The sequence below is a fragment of the Bubalus kerabau genome, chromosome 8, assembly GCF_029407905.1.
Source record: "Bubalus kerabau isolate K-KA32 ecotype Philippines breed swamp buffalo chromosome 8, PCC_UOA_SB_1v2, whole genome shotgun sequence".
Classification (NCBI taxonomy): Eukaryota; Metazoa; Chordata; class Mammalia; order Artiodactyla; family Bovidae; genus Bubalus; species Bubalus kerabau.
In genome coordinates, this window is record NC_073631.1 from 96,838,408 (window position 1) to 96,862,988 (window position 24,581).

The 24,581-nt window shown below is 39.4% G+C and overlaps 1 protein-coding gene across 9 annotated transcripts in view; it reads left to right on the plus strand.

The window, feature by feature from the left end:
- The window catches only part of NRF1 (nuclear respiratory factor 1), a 135,895-nt gene that overhangs the window by 75,468 nt on the left and 35,846 nt on the right, over nt 1–24,581 (plus strand). For all 9 annotated transcript variants that reach the window (XM_055590897.1, XM_055590895.1, XM_055590898.1 and 6 more), the window contains 4 exons: nt 3,511–3,651; nt 16,682–16,840; nt 17,873–18,070; nt 19,800–19,901. In XM_055590897.1, coding sequence (XP_055446872.1) covers nt 3,511–3,651; nt 16,682–16,840; nt 17,873–18,070; nt 19,800–19,901 — 600 coding nt within the window. The remainder of the gene's footprint in view (nt 1–3,510; nt 3,652–16,681; nt 16,841–17,872; nt 18,071–19,799; nt 19,902–24,581) is intronic.

Below are 24,581 nucleotides of genomic sequence, written 5' to 3' on the forward strand. Positions count from 1 at the left end.
TTGAGTCTGTTGGCATTTAAAAGAGTAAAAGAATTAGGGCAAGAACACTTGGGAAGTTTTCTCAGAGAAAGTGGGAATTGAGTTGGTCTTGAATAATGGATAGTATTTGAATTAGAAACAGAATTAAAGACCCAGAGATAGAAAGTGTGTTAGTTGCTCAGTCATGTCCAACTCTTTGCGACCCCATGTACTGAAACATGCCAGGCTCCTCTGTCCATGGGAATTCTCCAGGCAAGAATACTGGTGTGGATTGCCATTTCCTTCTCCATAGAGATAGAAAAGAACTTGCTATATGCAAAAGTTAGTGAGGAGGCTGGCTGGCTAAAGAGGAAGGATGGTGAGCAAAGTTGCCTAGTAGGACTCTGGCTTATACATGGGGAACTCAAGAGGGTGCTTATTCACATAATCTACAGAGCTGAGCGTGCACAGCTGTAATTGGTGGCCTTGGCAGAGAGCATTGGGAAAGCAAGGAATGATCAGAATGGTTGAAATGCAATCCTGTAAGAAGTGGGGCACTGTAGGACTATTTTTGAGAGAAAAAGATAAATGATCAGAAGTGGCTGAACATACAGGCTTTGGAACTACTTAAAAATTAATTTGACTTTCTGCTATATTCCTATATGATTTGGGAATGTTACTTAACCTGAATTTTCTTATCTGCAAAATGGATATAATGGTAGTTTCTTTATAAAACTGTGTGAGAATTAACTGAATGTATGCAGTGCTTGACACATAGCAGGTATTCAATAAATAGTATTTTATTATATCAATCTTTCAGAAATTTTAAATGGCAGCAGTATAGAGAATGAATTGAAGGAGGAGAGCTTGGTAGGCAGACCAACTGAATTTGTTTTTAAGTGGTTTTTAACTTGAATTGTGAAACCAGTTAGTTGGCAGTGACATATTGGTATGAAATGACAAAGGCTTTAGCTGTGGATTTTGGAATAGAAAGTAGAAGTTTCTAAAACAAACCTGTATTTCATCATATCTGTGATACCATGAGTTATAGGATGCACCATTATTTATGTGCCACAAAGAAAGAAAAAACACTGATAAACTTTGATATAGCACTTACTATCACTTAGAATTTTTATTTTATACTTATTGAAAGAGCTTTTTCAGGCTTACTTAGAGACAGCTTTTGATCATACTGCTTTTGTAAATATGTAAAAAGGAAAATTTAAGTGAAATAAATTTCCAATTTCTGAAATTGTTTTTAAAATTCAGAGTCCAATTCTGAATTACTTCTTGTTTCAGAGTCATCATTGTCTGCATGGTTGCATGTAATATATTGTCTTCCTTACCATCAGGAGCATGGGTGATGCTGCATTTCTGTAAAAAGAGCTCTGCTATTGTCTCTGAGACTTTTTCTCAGCTGTGACAAGTTTGATGCTGGTGCTTTTTGGTCTTACGGAAAGATCACTGAGAAAGTTATCAGACAACAACCAAGGTTCACATTCCGTTCTGAAATGGTGCTAAATGGTTTGCTGATTGAAAAGGCCTGGGGGTTGCAGTTGTGCCTCCATAGCAACCATGTTCACGTATGTGCAGGCCATGACTGCTGTGCCCCATACCACTTTGTCTATAGCAATTTTAAGAGGTATCCGAGTTTCCAGAGGAATGATAAATGGTGGGGGGTGGGGGGGGATTATCTCAGGATTGATAAATTAGGTAGAATTAAATGCTAGCTTTATAACTCTGGGAAAGTTAGTTAACTTTACTAAGCAAACTTAGAAATACTGTGCTCACAACCTGAAGTTGTAAATTACTCTGAAGGATGTTCTCCCAGCATTTTTTTTTTAAATCAAGATATAATGGATAAATTTAGCAAAATGCCTGGATCTGAATTTCTGGAATTCTGCTGACCCATAAAATGGCTGAAATTGTTTGAAACTAGCTATTAATGTAATAATAGTAATAAGCTAATGATTTTTTATCTTTGAATGCAAGATGTTTCTGCACAATGAAAGTTTTTTTTACTATTTTCATTTACTCTTACTATGGGCATATATACTGATGTAATGGTTTAACCTGATACATTAAAGTTCAAAGACTATAACCTATGCTTACTCAGTTTTTCTGTGGGTTGGTAGTGTAAAAACTCTACTTATGATGTAGAAACCTAGAAATCAGAAAATATATATCCTTAAAGATGTCATGGCAACACAGCTATTTACAGTAAATACATTGGCAATAATTTTTGAAACTCTCTCTTTAGAAACCAGGATAAAACTGAATCTCTAGAGTAATAATGATTCTATAAGTTTGCACTATTTTTCTTTCATCACCTTTATTGTTGATCTGTTGGAAATTTCTATAAAAGTTTTACATCGTAGCCAATAATTTTTACTTTTCCATATGTTTGAGGTGGAGTATGGGGATTTTTCTCTTCTAATCTTTATAATGAGATATTTATAGGGAAATATATGGTGACTGAGAGTTCAGTCCAGGACTATAACATTGTTATAACTTCTAAGTAAACCTCATATTCTCTTACCTTTTTTTCTATGATGATGGCCTGAGCCCTGAAAGCAAGTTAATTTTCTATCCCATCTTGTTACATTTTTATAACTCCATGGCTTCCTTTACTATCCCTAAAGTATCCTCATCCCCCCTGATCTATTTCTTATAAGTAAGTGAACCCATTATTGGTGGTGGTAGAATCCAGTGAACTCTCTACATTCTGTAGAAGAATGTGTACATGTGCAACTTGCTGCTGTTCTGTTTTTTGTGAGACTTTCACTAATAGTGGAAGGAATGGAGTCAGAGCAACAGTGTCTGGTTCAGACATGGCCTTGTCAGAGTTCCAGAGGCCTCATGTTTTTAAAGTCCACCTCTGTCACCAGGGAGTCCCTGACAGAAAGGAAGAGGACTTGACCTGTGGTGCTGTCTCTGGCCCCAGGCCTACTGAGAGTGGCGCCTGTGGCACCCGGCTACACTGTGACGCCCAGTATACACGTCTTGTTTTTTTTCTCTGATGCCTTTTAGTTCAGCCTCTTGTATAGCTGATCTCCTGTTTGATAGTCTAGCTTTGTAGGAAAACAGTGGGCATAGCAAAGTTTCAAAGAGGGTGCTTAAAGTTTTAGAGACATAAATCCTCAGTGATCTTGGAAATGACTTTGGTAATTAACTGCCACAGGTGGGTTTTATCAGATGGCCTGGGAAATGCAAAATATGAATACCATTCCTGTTAGATCTGGACCAGGTAATGGGGCCAGCATTTACTGAGAAAATGTGATTTTTAACTGATGAGCTGTATTTCTAGAAAACTCTTTCCTCTCGCTTCTTTATCCCATTGTTACCTGTAATTTCATCATCTTTATATTTAATTCTGTACGATGTGATGTCTTTGGGCCAGCGGGTATTTTTACCTGCTAGTTGTAGACATGTTTGTTCTTAGGGCTCTGCAGTGGCTAAGGGAGTCCAGCCCCACCCACTCTCTGGTTGCTTGGCACCAACCCTCCCTGGTTGTTGGGCATCTTGTTTACTTCTGCCCTTAATTCCCTGCAGGTGCGTAAGTACAAGAGCATGATCCTGGAAGACCTGGAGTCCGCCCTGGCAGAGCACGCCCCTGCACCACAGGAGGTTAACTCAGAGCTGCCGCCTCTCACGATCGATGGAATTCCAGTCTCTGTAGACAAAATGACCCAGGTACAGGGCGGGGAGTGAGGAGGAGAAACAAGTGGCACAGGTGTGGGCGGGCCTCACATTGCTTTTTTTAGTTTTGTCCTCAGTGATCCACCATCAGAGGAAGATGCAGGCTGGAGTCTGATAGTGAAACAGTAGCGACCTTGGGAAAGAAAATGTAGGCCAGAAGAATGCCCCCCAGCTGAGGGCATGGATGCGGTCTTCTCCTCCTGTAGGCAGTTTTTTCCTTTCAGTTAGGCCCTTGGGTTACTTTTAGCTGGAATTGGTTTGGACAGGAGACTGTTAGAACTTTGATGAATCACAATCAAATGGGGCAAGAGACCTGCAGTCTCTTTTGGGCTGAGCTGGTCCTCTTTCCATATAAATTCTGAATTCTACCACACTGATGCCACAGGGGCCTCCCCTCTCCAGGGAATAAGAAGACCACCCTCCTGGGTCATTGCTTCCCTGCTCTCTCTTAGAGAAGGAAAGTCAAAATGTGCTAATCCTGGTAAATCAACATAACCTCAGGGGTTTTGCTGAGACTGTTCCTTTTGTTTTTTTAGCTCTAAAAGTGATAGCTTGATCAAGATCAAATGGCTTTTTTAATAACATATCTTCCTACCTTTTTTCTTTATTAATACTTCTAGCTTTAAATCCAGTTGTGAGTTTTCTTTTCTTATCTTTGTTGTTGTTTTTTGTTTTTTTCTGGCCGTGGCACATGGCATGCGGGATCTTAGTTCCCTGACCAGGTATTGAACCTGCATCCCCTGCAGTGGAAGCACAGACTCTTAATCACTGGACCACCAGCAAAGTCCCTTCTTTCTTTATCTTGTTCGACTTCAGCAGCATTTATCATACTCCTTCCTTCTCGGGACTTTCTTCTTCAGTTTCTGTACCCCACACTCTCCTGAATATCCTCCTGCCATTCTGCGTGCTCCCTCTCAGCTCTTCTGCTCACTCCGCTTCCTCTCACTTGACCAGTATTGGTGTGTCCCAGGGCTCTGTCTGTAGTTTTTCTTCAAGTAGTCTCATCTGTCAGATGGCCTTTATATCCCATCTGTGTGTGGTCTGTACCCCAGCTTATATTACTAGTAGATTTTCGGTACCAGACAGGTCCAAAACAGAACTTTGATTGCCCCCACTCCCCGCTCCAAATCTGTTTCTCCCTCTAGTACCCTCACATCAACTAATGGCTGCACAGTCCATCTGGTTGCTCAAGTCCCCTCACAGGAGTAATCCTTGGTTTCCTGTTTTGCCCTCACTACCCACCACCACATTTAGTTTTTCAGCAAGTCATGTCATTTCACCTCTGAACATACTCTGAGTCTGACCATTCATCTCGGTCCCCTTCGCCACCCTTGCCCAAACCTTTAGCTTCATGCATGGACTCTTTCCATTGATCAGTTCTGTTGATCTCCTTTCTGTTGGAAGTCCATGCTCTACAGAGACACCAGAGATTGTTTAAAAAACTTAAATCAGGTAATATCACTCTTGTGTCAGCCCTTTAATGGCTTTCCACTCTTCCTAGAATCAAATTCAGACACTGCCACGGCCTCTGAGGCCCTATATAACCAGGCCTCTACCTCATTTCTCCTTCTCCCCCTTAGTCACTGTGTTCTGGCCATGCTCGTCCTCCTTTCTGTCAAACACCCCAAACTCTTTCTTTCACTTTTGCTATTTCCCCTACCTGAAACATTGTTCTCCCAGACTGTTGCATGATTGACCTTACCTTATTCAAAGTCTAGCTTAGATATCACCTCCTGAGACAAGCCTTTCTTGATTGTCCCATCTAATGAAGCTTTCTCTTCACCACCAAGTCACAGACTAATACAGCCCCATTTTACTGTCTTTGCAAGACTTACCACTACCTGAAACTATCTTATTTGTTAAATTTCTACTTGTGTATGATCTGTTTCTTCAGCTAGAATTGAGAGCAAGGGCTTAGTTTCTTTCCATTCTTCACCATGGTCCAGTATAGCTGCCTGGCATCAGATAATATCTGAATTCTAAATATGGTTGACCCTGTGTATCTGTGATTTCTGCATCTGTGGATTCAACTGGGAAAAAATTGCAGAAAGGTCCAAAAAGCAAAATTTGAATTTGCAGCACTGGCCCCTGTTGACATAGCGTGTACGTTGTATTAGGTATTACAGGTAATATAGAGACAGTTCAGAGTCTACAGCAGGATGTGTGTAGGTTATGTGCAGATCCTGTGCCAGTTTACGTAAGGGACTGGAGCATCCCCTAATTTTGGCTACCTATGGTGGGCTTCTGCAACCAATGCCCCGAAGATACCAAGGGACTGCTATAGTAATAGTATCTGTTCATTAGATGACCTGAAGGTCAGAACAGAAAGGAGTCCAGTATCATGGGTAACTGGATCGCGAGGCTCCTGAGCAGGCATTCATGCAGTCCAGACATTGATGCTGCAGCTCATGGGGTGGCGCCTAGTTTTTTTCCCCTAAGTCTGAACCGGTCTAAACTAGCAACTTGGTCTGAAGTAATGCAATATTTTATAAATATAAAGCTAAATTGTAATCTTTTGATTGTTGGATTCATAGATCTTTCTGTGGATACTTGAAAAGCATCTCTAGATAATGGTTCAAAGAGGAAAACATTACCTAAACTTTTTTCCTGTCACTTCATACCTGCTATTATTAATACGTTGGGCTATTCTGACTGGTTAAAGAAAACATAAGGTGAATTTTACCTGACTAATGTAAAGAATCTACTCTATCTCAGATATAAAGTACATCTAAAGCTGACTAAGCTTCTGATTAAGAGGCTTACTTAATCATTAAGAAGAAGGAATGTACCATGTTTAAGAAACTCTTCTCCTGCCATGGGAGTGTTTTGCTTCTTTGTCACATTTGGTGTGTTTAGTTGAAATAATCTGAGATTTTTATTATATTAAAGCATGACTACTGATAATTAGGAAAGTTTGCTGATGATCATAGAAGTCAGAGCAAACAGTTTACTTATCATGTTGGGGGTAAAACATTTGAAATTATTTTTTCATTTTTGTGAAATATGCACTCAGTAGAGCTTGGTGCAGTGGTGCATCCAAGGGAAGCTGGTACCAAGTCATGAGTCAGTCTCAGAAGTGCTTTGTTGGAAGCTACATCTTCTTTATGGTTGTACATTCCCTCTGTACCCTTCTCACCACAGATGACAAGTGAAAAATAACACGTAGCAAACAAAACAAATGGTGAGGAGGAGTGAGCAGAATGATGAAAAACCCAGCTCCCAGCTGAATGGAAATTTCTGAGTATTCCAATCCTGGGGGTGCCCCCCCCCCCACAGTTGTTTTTTTTTAGTTGTATTTTATTTTGTTTTCCTCAAATAATTTCTTAATGTGAGACAAATACCTCCCTTTAAAAAAATTTTTTTAACCTATTGATCCTAAAACTATTAAGGGTAGTAAAAGCAGAGTTTAATTTCAAACCAAACCTAGATAGGCAAGGTGATGGGAATATAAAGCATCAGCAATCGAATGTACATTGGTAAAATTTTTCCAGAGGGCAGGTTGGCAAAATTTTCAATGTGCATGTCATGCCCTCCAAGTAAGCAAAGATATATGCTCATGGCATTGTTTATAAAAGGAAAATCTGAGAATAATGTGACTGAATAAATTATAGTAGTGGTGTTTACCTGGAAAGAAGAGCAGCTTAGCCCAGAAGAGACTAGAAGTGAATATGCAGTGAAATATTGGATGCTAGAAATGATGATTATCTCTCTATCACAGTAGAATAATACTGTGGTATATTAAATTAAAAACTGATTATAAAATAGCATTTCTTATGTACCGTATAATTTGAGGAGTTCAGGGCTTTATTTCTGTTTGTTTGTTTCTACTAGGGGGGCTAGATTTTTCCATTCAGGGAATACAGAATTAATGATCTCATTTGTTTAAAACATGCACACAAAACTTGAGCTTGTGTGTGTGAAATTTTAAAGGTGTATACACCAATATTAACAGTGATTATCACTGTGTGGTGGCATTATGGGTGATTTTCATTGTCTCTGTCTAATAAGCATGAATTACTTTTATAACCATAGAAACCCAAAATTGAATTTTTTAAAGTGCAAGTTTTATGATGTTTCTGCTTTGTTTTGTCCAACGATTTTTTTTTTTAGTGTTCTGGTGAAGATGTCAACTGTTTTTGTTTTTGTTTTTTAAATTCTCTTCTGTAGCTACTGTGTGTTGGAAGGCACAATACTAATTCTTTACAGGAGTATCTCATTTAAACCTTGCTGTCCAGTGTGAGAGTGTTTACGTATGTATATAATTTCTATTTTATAATCAAGGAAGAAGAGCTCAGATATGATCTGTAACCATAAAGGACAAAGTGGATACCAATTTTGGATACCAAATTAAGTTTAAGTGTATACCAATTCTAGAGACCATGATTTCCTTGAAGTGATAAAATTCCAGATTTATAAAAGTGCACTAGAATAGAGATGGACTTGGGTTAACCAGACAGCTCAACTAATCATCTTATCTGCACTGAATGCTATGGAGATGACTACTTTAGAAATATAATTCGATATACGACCGAAAATGAGTTCTGAATCATCTGAAGAGAGTAAATTGCATTCAGTATTGTTTCAATGTTCAGTTCGGTTCAGTCACTCAGTCGTGTCCGACTCTTTGTGACCCCATGAATTGCAGCACGCCAGGCCTTCCTGTCCATCACCAACTCCCGGAGGTCACTCAGACTCACGTCCATCGAGTCGGTGATGCCATCCAGCCATCTCATTCTCTGTTGTCCCCTTCTCCTGTCCCCAATCCCTCCCAGCATCAGAGTCTTTTCCAATGAGTCAGCTCTTCACATGAAGTGGCCAAAGTACTGGAGTTTCAGCTTGAGCATCATTCCTTCCAAATAAATCCCAGGGCTGAGCTCCTTCAGAATGGACTGGTTGGATCTCCTTGCAGTCCAAGGGACCCTCAGGAGTCTTCTCCAACACCACAGTTCAAAAGCATCAATTCTTCAGCACTCAGCCTTCTTCACAGTCCAACTCTCACATCCATACCTGACCACTGGAAAAACCATAACCTTGACTAGACGAACCTTTGTTGGCAAAGTAATGTTTCTGCTTTTGAATATGCTACTAGGTTGGTCATAACTTTCCTTCTGGGAGTAAGTGTCTTTTAATTTCATGGCTGCAGTCACCATCTGCAGTGATTTTGGAGCCCAAAAAAATAAAGTCTGACACTGTTTCCACTGTTTCCCCATCTATTTCCCATGAAGTGATGGGACCACATGCCATGATCTTAGTTTTCTGAATGTTGAGCTTTAACCCACTTTTTCACTCTCCACTTTCACTTTTATCAAGAGGCTTTTTAGTTCCTCTTCACTTTCTGCCATAAGGGTGGTGTCATCTGCATATTTGAGGTTATTGATATTTCTCCCAGCAATCTTGATTCCAGCTTGTGTTTCTTCCAGCCCAGGGTTTCTCATGATGTACTCTGCATATAAGTTAAATAAACAGGGTGACAATATACAGCCTTAACATACTCCTTTTCCTATTTGGAACCAGTCTGTTGTTCCATGTCCAGTTCTAACTGTTGCTTCTTGACCTGCATACAAATTTCTCAAGAGGCAGGTCAGGTGGTCTGGTATTCCCATCTCTTTCCGAATTGTCCACAGTTTATTGTGATCCACACAGTCAAAGGCTTTGGCATAGTCAATAAAGCAGAAATAGATGTTTTTCTGGAACTCTCTTGTGTTTCTTTATTTTGATTCTTTAAAAATTAGAAAGTTAGCATAGTTAGTTAAAGTCAGAAGATCTAGTCTTTAAGTCCCAGCTCTACTGCACAGTAGCCCTGGTTCCTAGTTTCATCTAATGAAAGTGAGAAAACATGCCTTCCTACCTTATGGAGCTGGAGGTAGAAAAAATGAGATGTTATATTGAAAAGTACTTTGAAAACTAAGGAATCACACAAAGTATTACTACTAATTAGAAATGCTAGATATATATGTTACTTATATTGAATAACCTGAATATAACATTTCTCACTCATTTTTCACTTAGAGAAACTTAATGAACTTAGAATTTTGATTTTGCTCAGCAGTGAAGTACAACAGTACAGTTCACAGGGTATTAAAGAATTGAGGCATAAAGAGAGAAAACAACCTAGGGACTGAAGCAAGCTAGTGACAAACGAATAGAACTTAGACTGGAGTCCATACTGCCAGTGCTTGCTTCTCCCTCTCTGTCTCTCCCCCAACTCCTGTTACTCTCTCTTTTTTGTGTAAAACTATATTGTGATCATCACTCAGATTGAGCGTTTCAGGTCATCTACACTGAACAGTTACTGTTATAAAACAATTTCTTGATTTTCTCTAACAATCATCAAAATTGCCTTCTACAACAGATTGAAATTAAGATACTAATAACATAGTATCTTAAATTCTGTGTGAACTGAATGCCCTGATTCTTTTAGGAATCAGCTTATTAGTTTCGGTTTTTGTTATGTTTTGCTTATTTTTGGTAAAAGTATAATTCTATATGAATAAATAGATTGTTTACCTGAAAAGCTTCTGTTTTTACTGTTATAAATATATCTTGATTCTGATATTTTTATGTTTGTCCGGCAAAAACCACACAGCTCTGTAGTATTTTTAGTGAAAAAATGAAAACGTGAATTTCTAGGCTCCTTTAAGAACAGTTGCTAGACTTTATCCCATTTCTGTCTGCCTCTTTGCATAAGAATTGAAGGAGGTTGAGAAAAGGCTTAGGAGAAGAAACCATTAATTTAATATAGATTCTGCAACCTTGTTTACAATGAAATAATTAAATCATCTTTTTCAGAGGTTTTGAAAGCCAGTTTAGCAAAATTTTCTAGGATATTTCAGACCAGAGACCAGAGGATGGCCTAATTGTGCTTTTCAAACTTCAGTGTACAAAGAAATCACCTGAGAGTCTTGTTTGTTTAAATGTAGATTATAGATCAGGGCTGGAGTGGGACCTGAGATTCTGCTTTCTACCTTCTAGGTGATGCCAGTGCTGTTGGCTCTCAGACTGTACTTTGAGTTTAAGGACTTAAATCATTTCTTCTAGAGTCTTTAATACGATTTTGCTGGTGGAAAATCAGTTATGTTCTTTACCACATTTGAGTTCTATAGGAGTCTTCTTGTTCTTGGGAGGTTGTTAATCTTTTTGGAATTTGTGTTAGAAAATATCCAGGCAAAGAATTATAGAATAAATACTTCTGGAAAGAACAGCCTGGTATTATTGGTTAAAATCCACTCCTTTTCACCTCTCCCTTTCTTCTCCTTCCTTGAACTTTTTGCCCTCCTCTTACTCTCACTGGGGCAGTCTTCGTTGCTTTAATATCCCCTTGGAGTAATGATGCAACAGGATAGTAATTCTTCACCAGTTTTCAGGGGAATCTTCAGAAACATTCAGCAAAGTGTGATTACTTCTTTGAAAGAAATTATTCACAGGGATTAATAGGTTTTACTCAGAAAACGTTCATCAGTTATCAAGTTAGGTTTTTTTGAGTATTGCTTTGCTTTGTTTTTAAAAAGCATATATTTTCCCTTTTCTCCTCAAAGGCTAGGAAATTATGCTAAGTGAAATATGCCAAACACGAAGGACAAATATTGTGTGATTCTGCTTACATGAGGTATCTAGAATGGGCAAATACATAAAGACGGAAAGTAGAATAGAGGTTACCAGGGGTTGGGGGAATAGAAATGGGGAAGTATTGTTTAATGGATAGAGAGTTTCTGTTTGATGGTGAATGGGCTCTGGAAATAGCGGTGATGATTGCACAACATTGCAAATGTACTTAGTGCCACTGAACTGTATATTTTAAAAGGATAAATCTCATGTATATTTTACTACAATTTAAAAAAAATTTAAATAAGAAGGGTTGGATAAGAAGTAATTAGTTCAGTGGTCCTCAAACTTGGCTGCACAGTAGAACCACAATGGGAACTTAAAATCCTAGTGCCCAGGTCATGCTCTAGACCAATTAGACCAGAATATTTGGGGCTGAGATTTAGGCTTCTGCAGTGTTTAAACTCCCCAGGCAGTTCCATTGTGCAGTCAACTTTGAGAACCACTGTTATGGCTCACAGATCCTGACTGCTTCTCCCACTGTCATGTCAGAATCTCTGTGCAGAGTAGGCTTTTCTTACTGTCTAAAATGATCAAAAAGTATTGATGTATCTGATGCCATTCCATATCTTGTAGATGTTAGGTAGGAAGGATGCGATCAAGAGGAAAGAAAAATAACAAAAACATTGGCTGTGTTCTTACATAGAGCACAGCCTGTTTTGAGTAGAGTAAAATAATTCAGGGTATATTCAGGAATACTAAGGGAAGGGAACATGCATTTATATTCCATATTCAGGACAGAACTAGATTAGAGAAAAATAATTGTGTACTGTATGGCAAAGAATATCTAGAGCAGATGACTATTTCTTTCAAATTAGTGAAAAGATAACTAGAAAAATCAAGTCTTATAAATTGTAAAGAAAAATAATCAGTACACATATAAGTCTCAGCCTCACTAGTAATGATAATTAAAATAAATCATTTCTCCCATATCCAATGAGCCAAAATAAAAAAGAATAATTAGAAAATGTGAAGGCAGCTCAGGAGTTTACATGTGAACCCCCGTTCCCCTCACGCTCTCGAGGCAGCTGGCAGGCAGGAGCCAGGACCTGTCTCGGCCCAGCGGCTTTGGACAGTGCACAGGTGCTGGAGCTATGCGCTTCTTCCCTTTTGGAAGCAAAACAAAGGAAAAATGTGAAAAGTGAAGGGAGGTTTTGAAATAACTGGGTTTTGTTTTGCACCTTTGGTGGGAATAAGATTGACAAAATCTTTTAGGACTATAGTCACACAGTATCTGTGAAAATGTTAAATGCATATACCCTTTAACCAGCAATTCTTTTCTGCTAGAGAAATACTCACAGGTGTGCTCAAAGAAGCATGTCCAGGCAACTTTGTGTTGTGTTAGTGTTAGTCGCTCAGTCGTGCCCGACTCTTTGCAACTCCATGGACTGCAGCCCACCAGGCTCCTCTGTCCATGAGATTTTCCAGGCAAGGATACTGGAGTGGGTTGCCATTTCCTTCTCCAGGGGATCTTCCCAACCCAGGGATTGAACCAGGGTCTCCTGCACTGCAGGCAGATTCTTTACTGACTGAGTTACAACCTAAATGTTTATCAATAGGAGAATGGTTAAGTAAATTGGAAAAAATATGTCCTGTGGATACTAGGCAACTACTTTTTTTTGAAAATGATATTATTCTAGTTGTACTGCCACAAGCAGATCTCTATGGCAAAATGTTGAGTAGAAAAAGTGAATTATACTAAAATATGTTTTTTTCATCATATAAGACTGTGCCTTTCCAGCATATATCTGTGCAAATGCATAGAATTTGACCTGTAAGAAAGGATGTTCATCAAATTAATGTCTCTGGACAGGTAACTAGATTAGGGAAGGGTGGATCAAGAAGAAGGTTTTGACCTTATCTTATCTGTGTTATTTAGATTTTTATACAGAAGAGCACAGTTAGGATAAGGTAGCAGAAACTGACCAGTCTGAGACTCCTTCAAAGAGAAGGTAGAATTTTAAGAATGTTTTGATTAATGGGAGAGAGACAGTGTAATGGATTGATGTTGTATGGAGACAGAGGCAGAAGTGTTGGCTTGAGAGAGGAATGTCTTCATTGGCTGTCCCTTGAATTCTTTGATTTTATCTTTCCTTCCAAACTTGTTCTTCCTGTGTTTCCATGAAAGTGTGTTTTATGGGAAAATGAGATTAAGAGAAACCAGTGTTTCTGCTGGCCCTCCTGGGGAATGTGGGGACATAGGATTGGTGTTTCTAGTAAGGAAAGCCACTTTCATTACCTCTGTGAACAGAGGTCAGGGGTACAAATAATTCCCAATAATGAGCAAAAAAATCATTTTGCTTTTATTTTCTAATGCTCTTTAAATATCCATCTGAGTATGATAGGGACTGTCAACTGGAAGTTCACAATTTTAAATTAAAATAATGAAGCCACAGTCTGAAAGTTCTTCGGTTTTCCTTCTCTGCTCTGTTGCTGTTTTCCTGTTTGATGTAGAAAACATTATCTTTTAATGTGGCTTGGTTTTAGCTGTTATCTCTTTAAATATGTTGCATATTCTCCAAACTCTTCAATAGATATGGGGTTGGCAAACATTTTATTTTGAAAGGCCTTTTCTTGGTAACTGAACCTAAGTGGACACCTGAAGCCTCAAAATTCTTCATCTTGGGTACATGCAGAGCAAAGAGATGGAATGAGAAGAGTAGTTGGGAATATATAAGGGTAATGTATTGTTGGACCACAAAGAAGTGGCTGAATTTACAAGTGGAAAATTTATAGCATAATAAGAAGTATTGTTTCATTTTGGCCAGATTAAACTTTAAGAGTTAGAAAAATCTTCTTTAAAACTATCTGTGGTTTCTATATAATCTTTATTTTTGATTGCCACTGGCACAAATTTAACATATTTTTTCTTTGCTGAATGTGCCCTGGAAGGAGTGGTGTTTTCTATTCTCTGCTGATTTGAGGTGGGCTTTACTAACCAAGCTGGACACTTGAAGCCCGTCTTGAGCCCTAAATCAGAATGAGAGGCCAGGAAAGCTTGTTGCAGCCCAATTAAAGGACAGCCGGAGAGGATAGGCTTTACCTTTGCTCATCCTGTTGATTGTCTCCCCTGCGGATTAAAGACAAACCTTCCTTAACAAGCACATTGAGTAGCTTGGGTTTCCAAAACTCTCCAGGACCAGTAATTAATCCAACTGGTAATGAGAGCACAGTGTTGAATTCTGGAAAGAAATCATTTAACTCTTTCTATACTAGATAGCTTGTTTCCCTTTATTAATATTCCTTTGTGAACACTCGTTATTTGGAACAGTATAAAAATAGTGTGGTGGAAAATTGCCTTTATCACGTTATCTCTGTGCACTTAAATGCAAAAATTGTCCTTCATCCCTAAACTGTACATACTTGAAAAGTTGACTTTTCTGGTAGAAAGTGCTTTTTGCCTTTTATTTTGATATAGAGGCAAATTTTGTACAGTTGATGGTACTTCAAAAAGTAAGATCTGACTCTGTATTGAAATTTGTCAATTTCACTCTGGGTCCATTTTTTAACTTAATGGGATTTTCTTTTTTTTTTGTCTGTGGAAGTCACCTTTCCTTTGTGCTGCTTCTGTTTCTGCTGCCTCTCATTAGCCTCTACTATCTTCTTCTTAGGGCTTTGAAATATTTCCCATCTAGAAGTTCTAGCAAATAAAACATCTTTTCAGACTTTTATGAAAACTTTTGTTTTTTTTTGTTAATTTAGAGATATTTGGCCTTCTTGTTTCATTATCTCCTCATTCTATGGATATAAAGAACTCTCCTTTTGAAGACTGTTAATGGAATTAAAGGGGAGACGCATCTGAGAAAGCTATCGTTTTTCTATATGAAGAAATGTAAATACTGTGAGGATTGAACCTTTTCCTTCTCTATATAACTGAGGCTAGAAAAAGACACACTCCTAGGAAGCCAGGATAAAGGGAAAAATGCCTTTGAGATGCACTTTCTTAAAATAACTGAAGAAGTGACCTCATGAGCCAGCTGATAGCCTGGGTTTGCAAATGGATACATTTCTATTAGCCTGCTGCTTGATGCCACAGAGCCAAATATATAACAGAGTGTATTATATCATATCCTGCAGGCTGGAGACTGTCTGGGAGACAAGGGGGGCTTAGAAAGAGAGGTGAAATAGCAGGCTTGGGACACGAATTAGCAATGTAAATACTGTCAACCAAAACTTTTTATTAGTTGAACATTACCGATTTGGGTTTGTGATTCCATATTATCTGCTAATTTCTATCATCTTTGAATTAAATAATATTTAAATGAGAAAGCTTGATATTTAAGTAGGTTCTTCAATACAAGGGTTGCTGTACTCATTCTCTCAATAATACTTAAGTATTCCCATTTCTATTTTTTTTCTTTCTCTACAAGCTACAAGTCCATGTCCTTGGGTCTGACTCATGCTAAAATTGTTCTCATTTTGGTCATAAGAGGCAATGTAAGTGTGTCCTTAGATGGAAGATGTTGCTTATGTCTGGAGTACTGTAGACCCTCAGGTTCAGAGGAAAGCAGGAGATCTGAGGGGGAAGACTATAACTTGATAAACTGATTACTCTTGCCAAAAATCATTGTTAGCAATTAAGAATATTCACAAAGTAGCCTCCCCTTCTCCCCCAGCATACACGCCCATCGTGTTAACCATGCCAGAAAACAAAGAATGGTAGTTGTCTCTGTGGTTAACTGTTTGGTCTGGATTTGATTTGTAAAATAATTTGGGTGAAATCCATAATATGTTTAAGGTCAACGCATGTATCATTATGTTTATCTATATGTCAGACTCATAGACATTGGACTACCTTACTAAAAACTTTGTAGAAGAGTTTTAGAGTTATTTTCCCTTTTTATTAAGTAAATCCCATTTATTTTCATATATTTTCATATAGTCAGTCATGTTACTGAATTCTCTTATTGTTTATAGTGGTTTTTCATTTTATTCTCTAAGGATTTCCAGATACACAATCATACTATTTACAAATAACAGTGATTTTCATCTGTTCCTCACCTCTTAGTTCTCTCATCTTATTGTTCTGATTACTATCTCCAGAACAGCACATTTTTTTTTCTGAAAACATGTTGACTTTGTTTGACACCTTATATGCATAGACGTTCTAGAAGGGAGATGAGCTATAGCATCAATAGAACCTTAGGGGGTAGAAATCAAACACAGGACTAGATATTCTTGATCTTATAGGAACAAGTGTATGACATGCAGCTTAAGGTGCACTTTATCAATGTATGTATAATTCTCCATCACTCATGGAGCTCTAGTAACCTGTGGGAAGCAGTCAGTTCTAACATCACATTTTGGAACTCTAGGACCCTCTAGGAAGGGTCTTTATTTTATAATCTTAGAATTTGTTGGGAGACACAAACATATCCCAGATGAATTTCATGACGGCTGATGACTGTGCTCTTTTTTCCAGGCCCAGCTTCGGGCATTTATCCCAGAGATGCTGAAGTACTCTACAGGTCGGGGGAAACCAGGCTGGGGCAAAGAAAGCTGCAAGCCCATCTGGTGGCCTGAGGATATCCCATGGGCAAACGTTCGGAGTGATGTGCGCACGGAAGAGCAGAAGCAAAGGGTGAGGTTTCTCTAGCCTGAGTTTCCTGTTGCTTTTTTATTCTGAATCAACCAGCTCATTTTTGTTGTTCTACTTCTTAGGCTATAAAAAGTCTAAAAACATGTGTAGTAGTCAAACCTATCCTCGAAAAGAAGTTTGATATCCACTGATTCCCGTTTATCAGTCCATCACCATAAAGACTTGGGATAGGTCTATGAATTTATATTCCTCTCTGCAGTTGCCTTTTGGACTATTGTAATTTTATAAGGTGCTTGGAAAACTAAAGAAACTCGAAGTAAAAGTATTAACCACTCTGCATATTAAGTCACTTCAGTTGTGTGCAACTCTTTGCGACCTTATGGATGGAGCCCTCCAAGCTCTTCTGTTCATGGGTTTCTCCAGGCAAGAATACTGGAGTGGGTGGCCATGCCCTCCTCCAGGGGATCTTCCCAACCCAGGAATCGAACCCATGTCTCTTAAGTCTCCTGCATTGACAGGCAGCTTCTTTGCCACTAGTGCTACCTGGAAAGCCCCATTAATCACTTTGAAGACTCAGAAATGTCCTTATTTCTGGTTAGCAAGAATCACTGTTGAAAATACGTATAGAGAGATGTGAAACTAGTCAAGTCTGATGATAATGAAACATTTTTAAAAAGAAGAAAGACTAAACCAGGTATCCTCCCTTACTTGTTCTGCATATTTGTTTTTTGGTTAGCTTTTAAATTTTACTAAGAATCTCATATAAAATCCTTGACAAAAGAGTAACCTTCTTTTATGAGAGGTTTACGAGTTGACCTCAGGTTAGAGTAGGGTATAAAACCCAAAAGCTAATCCAGACCTTGATCAGGAAAGAAACCAGTGTGAAATCTCTGGTACTTGGTGCTGAATTTCCCTGTGTTCAAATGGGTCTGTGAGAAGTAATCCTGAAGAGAGTTACCCCATCCCAGTTTGATTTGATTTGTTTGATAACTAACCAGCTGCTTATTCCCCATTGGAACTAAATAACCAGCATTCTTTGTGACTTTATGTGCTTTTCTGGTCTTTTGATGACAGGTTTCATGGACCCAAGCACTACGGACCATAGTTAAAAACTGTTATAAACAGCATGGGCGGGAGGACCTTTTGTATGCTTTTGAAGATCAACAAACACAAACACAGGCCACAACCACACACAGTATAGCCCACCTGGTACCATCACAGACCGTAGTCCAGACTTTTAGTAACCCTGATGGCACTGTCTCGCTTATCCAGGTGAGTAAACCTTACAGTGAGTAAATCAGATTGTGATTTCTGAAGCAGGTCAGACTAGAGAGTTTTATTTACATAAATTCTTATATGAACTTTATACAGCTCCCTAAGATTTTACTACCTGAACTTGATTTTTTAAATAATATTTTAAATTGCTTGTATTTTGCTAAATACAGAGCTATAGATAGCTTTTCTGTGTATTTCCAAATCAAAGCTCTGTTAAAAAAAAAAAAAAAAGAAGAAGGTTTTCACTTTTTGTTATTTTACTCTGTTAGTGGCCAGGAAATAGTCCTTCTGAATTACCTCTTCTGTGGTAAAACACAATTTGTTGGTAGATCAGTTCAGTTCAGTTCAGTCGCTCTGTCATGTCTGACTCTGCAACCCCATGAACCGCAGCACTCCAGGCCTCCCTGTCCATCACCAACTCCCGGCGTCCACCTAAACCCATGTCCATTGAGTTGGTGATGCCATTCAACCATCTCATCCTCTGTCATCCCCTTCTTCTCCTGCCCTCAATCTTTCCCAGCATCAGGGTCTTTTCAAATCAGTCAGCTCTTCACATCAGGTGGCCAAAGTTGGACTTTAAGCTTCAACATCAGTCCTTCCAATGAATATTCAGGACTGATTTCCTTTAGGATGGACTGGTTGGATCTCCTTGCTGTCCAAGGGGCTCTTCAAGAGACTTCTCCAACACTGCAGTTCAAAAGCATCAATTCTTTCTTTATAGGCACTCAGCTTTCTTTATAGTCCAACCCTCACATCCATACATGACCACTGGAAAAACCATAGCCTTGACTAGACGGACCTTTGTTGGCAAAGTAATGTCTCTGTTTTTCAGTAGGCTTTCTAGGTTGGTCATAACTTTCCTTCCAAGGAGTAAGCGTCTTTTAATTTCATGGCTGCAATCACCATCTGCAGTGATTTTGGAGCCCCCAGAAATAAAGTTAGCCACTGTTTCCACTGTTTCCCCATCTATTTGCCATGAAGTGATGGGACTGGATACCATGATCTTCGTTTTCTGAATGTTGAGCATTAAGCCAACTTTTTCACTCTCCTCTTTTACCTTCATCAAGAGGCTCTTTAGTTCTTCTTCACTTTCTGCCATGAGGGTAGTATCATCTGCATATCTGAGGTTATTGATATTCCTCCTGGCAATCTTGATTCCCTCCTGTGCTTCCTCCAGCCCAGCGTTTCTCATGATATACTCTGCATGTAAGTTAAATAAGCAGGGTGACAACATACAGCCTTGACGTACTCCTTTTTCTATTTGGAACCAGTCTGTTGTTCCATGTCCAGTTCTAACTGTTGCTTCTTGACCTGCATATAGGTTTCTCAAGAGGCAGGTCAGGTGATCTGGTATTCCCAGCTCTTTCAGAATTTTCCACAGTTTATTGTGATCCACACAGTCAAAGGCTTTGGCATAGTCAATAAAGCAGAAACAGATAGGGAACCTCTAAAATTCAGATTGGGGTGAGAAGAGAAAGTTGGTTAGCTGACATAAGGCACCAGTGATGAAACATGATGGCTTCTAATATTGACTTATTTGGTTGAAGTAAAACTCTGAAGCTCATGTTAGTGTCTGATGTATTATTTTAGTTGTTGATTTCATATTTCAATGCATATTAATCATTACCTCTGCTGAATTTGGGATTGAATGAGTCTTTACTTCTGAGCAAAGGAGAGGTTGAAGAAGCCATTCATCGACACTTACTACTTCAATCTTTTTGTTTAGGTTGGTACAGGGGCAACAGTAGCCACATTGGCTGATGCTTCAGAATTGCCAACCACAGTCACTGTTGCCCAAGTGAATTATTCGGCGGTGGCTGATGGAGAGGTAAGAAAGAGGATTTGGTCTGTTTTCACTTGCTTGAATGTATAGGTGGAAGAGAAGGGAGGGGCCAGAATATGAAGAGACTGTAAGTAGCCTAGACATCTATAGCATTGTCTTATATAAACCTTCTAAAAATATCATTCCATGCCAATTTTGCAAATAGCATACTCAGTGTATGACATTTGAAATTAATGGATCTTTATGATTCAGACGTAACTGTCAGGAACTTAAAATTTTACATTTGCAACATAGCATTTTATATCCATTAAATAATTTTATGCTGTGAATCCCAAAGAATTTAATCTTTAGACTTTATTTTTAAAAATTAGATCATTAAAACAAGCTGACTAAAACATTCTTTGAAGGGATATATATATGTATATATATTTGTAAATCAGTAGACATGATTTATTGCATTGTAAATGAGCCTTTGAAAATACTTCACAAGAAAATCCTTCCTTGGGAATTCCCAGGCAGTCCAGTGGTCAGGACTCGGCACAGAACTCCAAGTTCAGTCCCTGGTTGAAGAAGTAATATCCCACAAGCTGTGTGACACAGTCAAGAAAACCCTCAAAGAAGCAAAAACAAAAAAAGCAAGAAAATTCTTCCATATCAAAACTGATCTAATTATGAGATATAAACTTAAAGGTAGTTAACCTTTATTGAACACTCAGTAAACTAAGCACTTCTCAGCTCTAGAAGTATAGGTTCTGTTATCATCTTCGCTTTTTACACAATAAAAAGGGGAAAGGTTAGGTGACTTGTCCAAAGGTACAGAGTAACCTAAGTGTGCAAGCTGGGTAACACATTTAGAAAAATGTTGTCTAAGCTCTGAGCCATCAGTGAAGTTCAGGAAAGGGTTTGTTAAGTGACTATAGGCTTTTCCCCTAAAGGTTGTACTCCTGAAGTTTGAAAACTAGCCAACAGATGTCAAAGAGCCGTTTCAGAAATGAAACTAAAAATATTATCTCCTCTTTGCTCAAAACCATAGACTGAGAACATCACAAAATCACTATAATTTGTGCATCTCAGGAAAGGTAAAGAACTGCTGCATTTCATGGCTAGTGAGGTGAAGAGAATTACAGCAGGCTCCCGCCAGCCAGCGTGTGGTGAGCCCCTGCCATGCTGCAGTTCAGGTGTTAGATGTATGGAGCTGAATTACACAGGAACCCTGCTCTCAGAGAGGGGTCTGTGTGAATGAACTGTAGTCCTCGCTGTAAGAGATGCTGCAAAGTGGTACCTTCAGGATAGAATGTTTCTAGTAACCGAGACTGGGAGGATTTGGGGCAGGAGATGGCCTTTGGTTTCCCAGTATAGAAAGGTAAAAGTCAACAGGAAATTGACTTATCAATTTCCATATGATATGGAAGAATGGACTAGCTGAGGGGGAAAGTTGTCAGTCCCCAAACACTAAGACTAAAGGACAGACACTCCTTGAAGTGTGAAGGAGGTAGTGAAGACACAGGTTGGTACGTCTGTGGGATTGGTTACTTTTTGAAGTTATTTACCGTATCTCCCGGAGAAGGCAATGGCAACCCACTCCAGTACTCTTGCCTGGAAAATTCCATGGATGGAGGAGCCTGGTAGGCTACAGTCCATGGGGTCGCTAAGAGTCAGACATGACTGGGCAACTTCACTTTCACTTGAATGCATTGCAGGAGGAAATGGCAACCCACTCCAGTGTTCTTGCCTGGAGAATCCCAGGGACGGTGGGGCCTGGTGGGCTGCCGTCTATGGGGTCGCACAGAGTTGGACATGACTGAAGCGACTTAGCAGCAGCAGCAGCAACCATATCTCCCTACTGAACGTTTCCTGGGTTTAAAGAAAGTAACTTTGAGTTTCTATTTAAAGAAAGTAACTTTGAGTTTCCTAAACACTTCTCTAGAGATGGGTTTTTTGAAACCTGTTTTACAAAATAACTTCACGTAATCAACATTTTCAAAAGTTCATGGAAAATATGAAGGGAAAAAACATCTTAGTCATGTATCTGTGGCTTTTCTACCAGACTAACATCATTTTAAGTCATTTATATGGAAGTGTGTGAATGACATACACAAATAACCTGTTGGTAAATATCCAAATTCAGTCAGATTTTAAAAATTCTCACCCTTCCCATATTTCCAATAAAACAAAAAGCATATGAAGAAAAGAAGCATACATTGTCTCAAAAAGTGGCAAAATGTTTTCGATTTTATGGTTCGCTTCTGTTTGCCTTCTAATTTCTCTTAGATGTTGACATGATTGTTAAGCATCTTAGTTTTGAGCCATGAGTGCTGTGATTAGTCAGACTATCTCACAGGCTTGGAAAGGTAAGACCACATCAAGCCAACAAAGCATTGCATCAGATGACTCAGGAGAAACATCCTTCTGCCTGTATTTAGCATAGTTTCTTCCCAGGAACAGAAAGTACTTTACAGAAATAGACAGTACTTATACTTTTAGAAGTTGTACGGTCATTTTGTTATCTTAGCCTTGCCAGTGAGAGCTCTTAGATTAAATCATACTGCATTCAACATCCATTTAGTTGCATCACTATGATATCTGATAATAGTGGTACACATGATTCCGTTAAAGAAGCAGCAGAAGAGCTGAACTATGGACACATTAGAGACGTGAACTTTAAACTGAACCATCAACACATGTTAACAGTTTTGAAGTAGCATAGCTTATTTTAGGTGGGCTTTTTATGAATATCAATTTATTTGAAGTATGGGCACACTGAAGAACAAGCAGGGAAATATGAATAATGGAACATGTTCTTCATCTGGCCGTTAAGTAAATGCTTTCTGAGTTCTGTGCCAGGCACTATATATACTAGAGGTGAGCGACTTCACTCTCACTTTTCACTTTCATGCATTGGAGAAGGAAATGGCAACCCTCTCCAGTGTTCTTGCCTGGAGAACCCCAGAAACGGGGGAGCCTGGTGGGCTGCCGTCTGTGGGGTCGCACAGAGTCAGACACGACTGAAGCGACTTAGCAGCAGCAGAGGAAAATAAAGACCTTCCTTGCTCTTAAAGAACCCACAGGTAGCTGGTAGAGAAAAACACATCAGAGGAAATGGCAATGAGATAAGGATCTAGTAGAAGCCAGCCCAGGGTGTGGTGGGACACAAGATGAGAGGTCCTGAGCCTTGGGCTGGCTGTAGGGAGTTGTCTTCAAGCGGAGCTGTCCCAGCTCTCATCTCACCTGATCTCAGATTGGAGGGGTGAATAGGAAGCAACGGCAGGAAGGACGGGAGCTGTGTTCCTGTCAAAGGGAGCAGTACACGCAGCACATCACAGTGTGACAGTGGGGGAGAGCCACAGGTGGTTCACGGTGGCCAGAGCGACAAGGTCGCCACAGTTTGAAAGGCCTCACTGTAGTGGCTCTGTCTCAGAAAAGCACAGAAGCTGACCATACGTCCTCTGAATATCTTTCCCTTCTAGAGTGTGTGGCCCTTTCTCTGGGACATGGTGACGCCCAGGCATAGATAACCATAGAGTGGTTCCCAAAAGATGGCAAGGGAGTCAGCAAGAGCCCAAGCAAGTACAACCAAAGCACTGAGACTCAAGAATAGGAAATTCCAGAGAAATGTTAACACCTAAGCTGGTTGATGTATTGCCTATCAATACTCTGAATAAAAATCTCTTCACCTACTTCTTCTTCCCACTTCTTCTCCACCCTTTACCACAATCCATTAATCTTCTGTGCCATAAATTCAACTTCCTTAACATATACTGTATATGGCAACATTCTAATACCATTTCCACTACAAATAATAGCTGTAACTAAATGCATGTGTATGAAGTTGCTGCTGCGAGTTGAGCCTGAGTACTTGGGAGAGCTGCACAGGGCCACACTCTGCAGCAGGGTGGGCAGAAGTATAGTGGGACAGATCTGGAAAGAGGAAATGCTACAGGGCTGGCCAGCTTCAGCTGATTTTCAGAATAGAAGCATTGGCCATCTAGAAATTGGGAATGTAATTAATCATCTCAAATGATGTTGTTTTCTGTGATGCTCATTGGAGTAATAAGATCAAAGCAATAATATCTTAAGAAGCAAGAGTTTTGTGAATTCCTGAGTGGGCACCTTTGCAGCTTTAAAGGAAAGAAGTAGGATGTCTCTGGCTCTCAGAGCATGGAAGGCTTGCAGCCACAACCCATTGCCCATAAGAACTCAGGGCACATACTAAGGTAGCTCAGAGGGGTGTCTCATTCTCTGGGGGGCCTTTGACAAACACTTGGAGAAGCACTGTGATAATCAAAGTATAGCAATAGAACCAAAGAGGGAGGCATTTTAAGGATCTGTTCTCTTAGAGCTTGTGGTACTTTCTTTGGGACACAGTAATGTACCAGCACAAGTGAACTAGCACTGGGCCCCAGTGGGAGTTCCAGTAAGAACAGCTAGCATCCTAAGACCTGAATCTGTAGAAATACTATACCTGAGCTGCTTGGCTTATCACTTGCCATGTTTTAGAACTGAAATGGCTTTCGTTGCCCCTGCTGCCTTTTGGGTTTTGGTGGTGGTGGATGGGAGAGATACTTAACAGTATTTATTGAACAAAATGGACTGAAGTAGCTAGATTCAGGTATCCAGAACTGGGGGGTGGGGGGATGGAATCTCTTAATGCAAAGCATTATACTGAAATCAGTCATTGTCAGCCAGGTACACCCCTATGCCCATCAGAGAGGACATTTGGCGGTG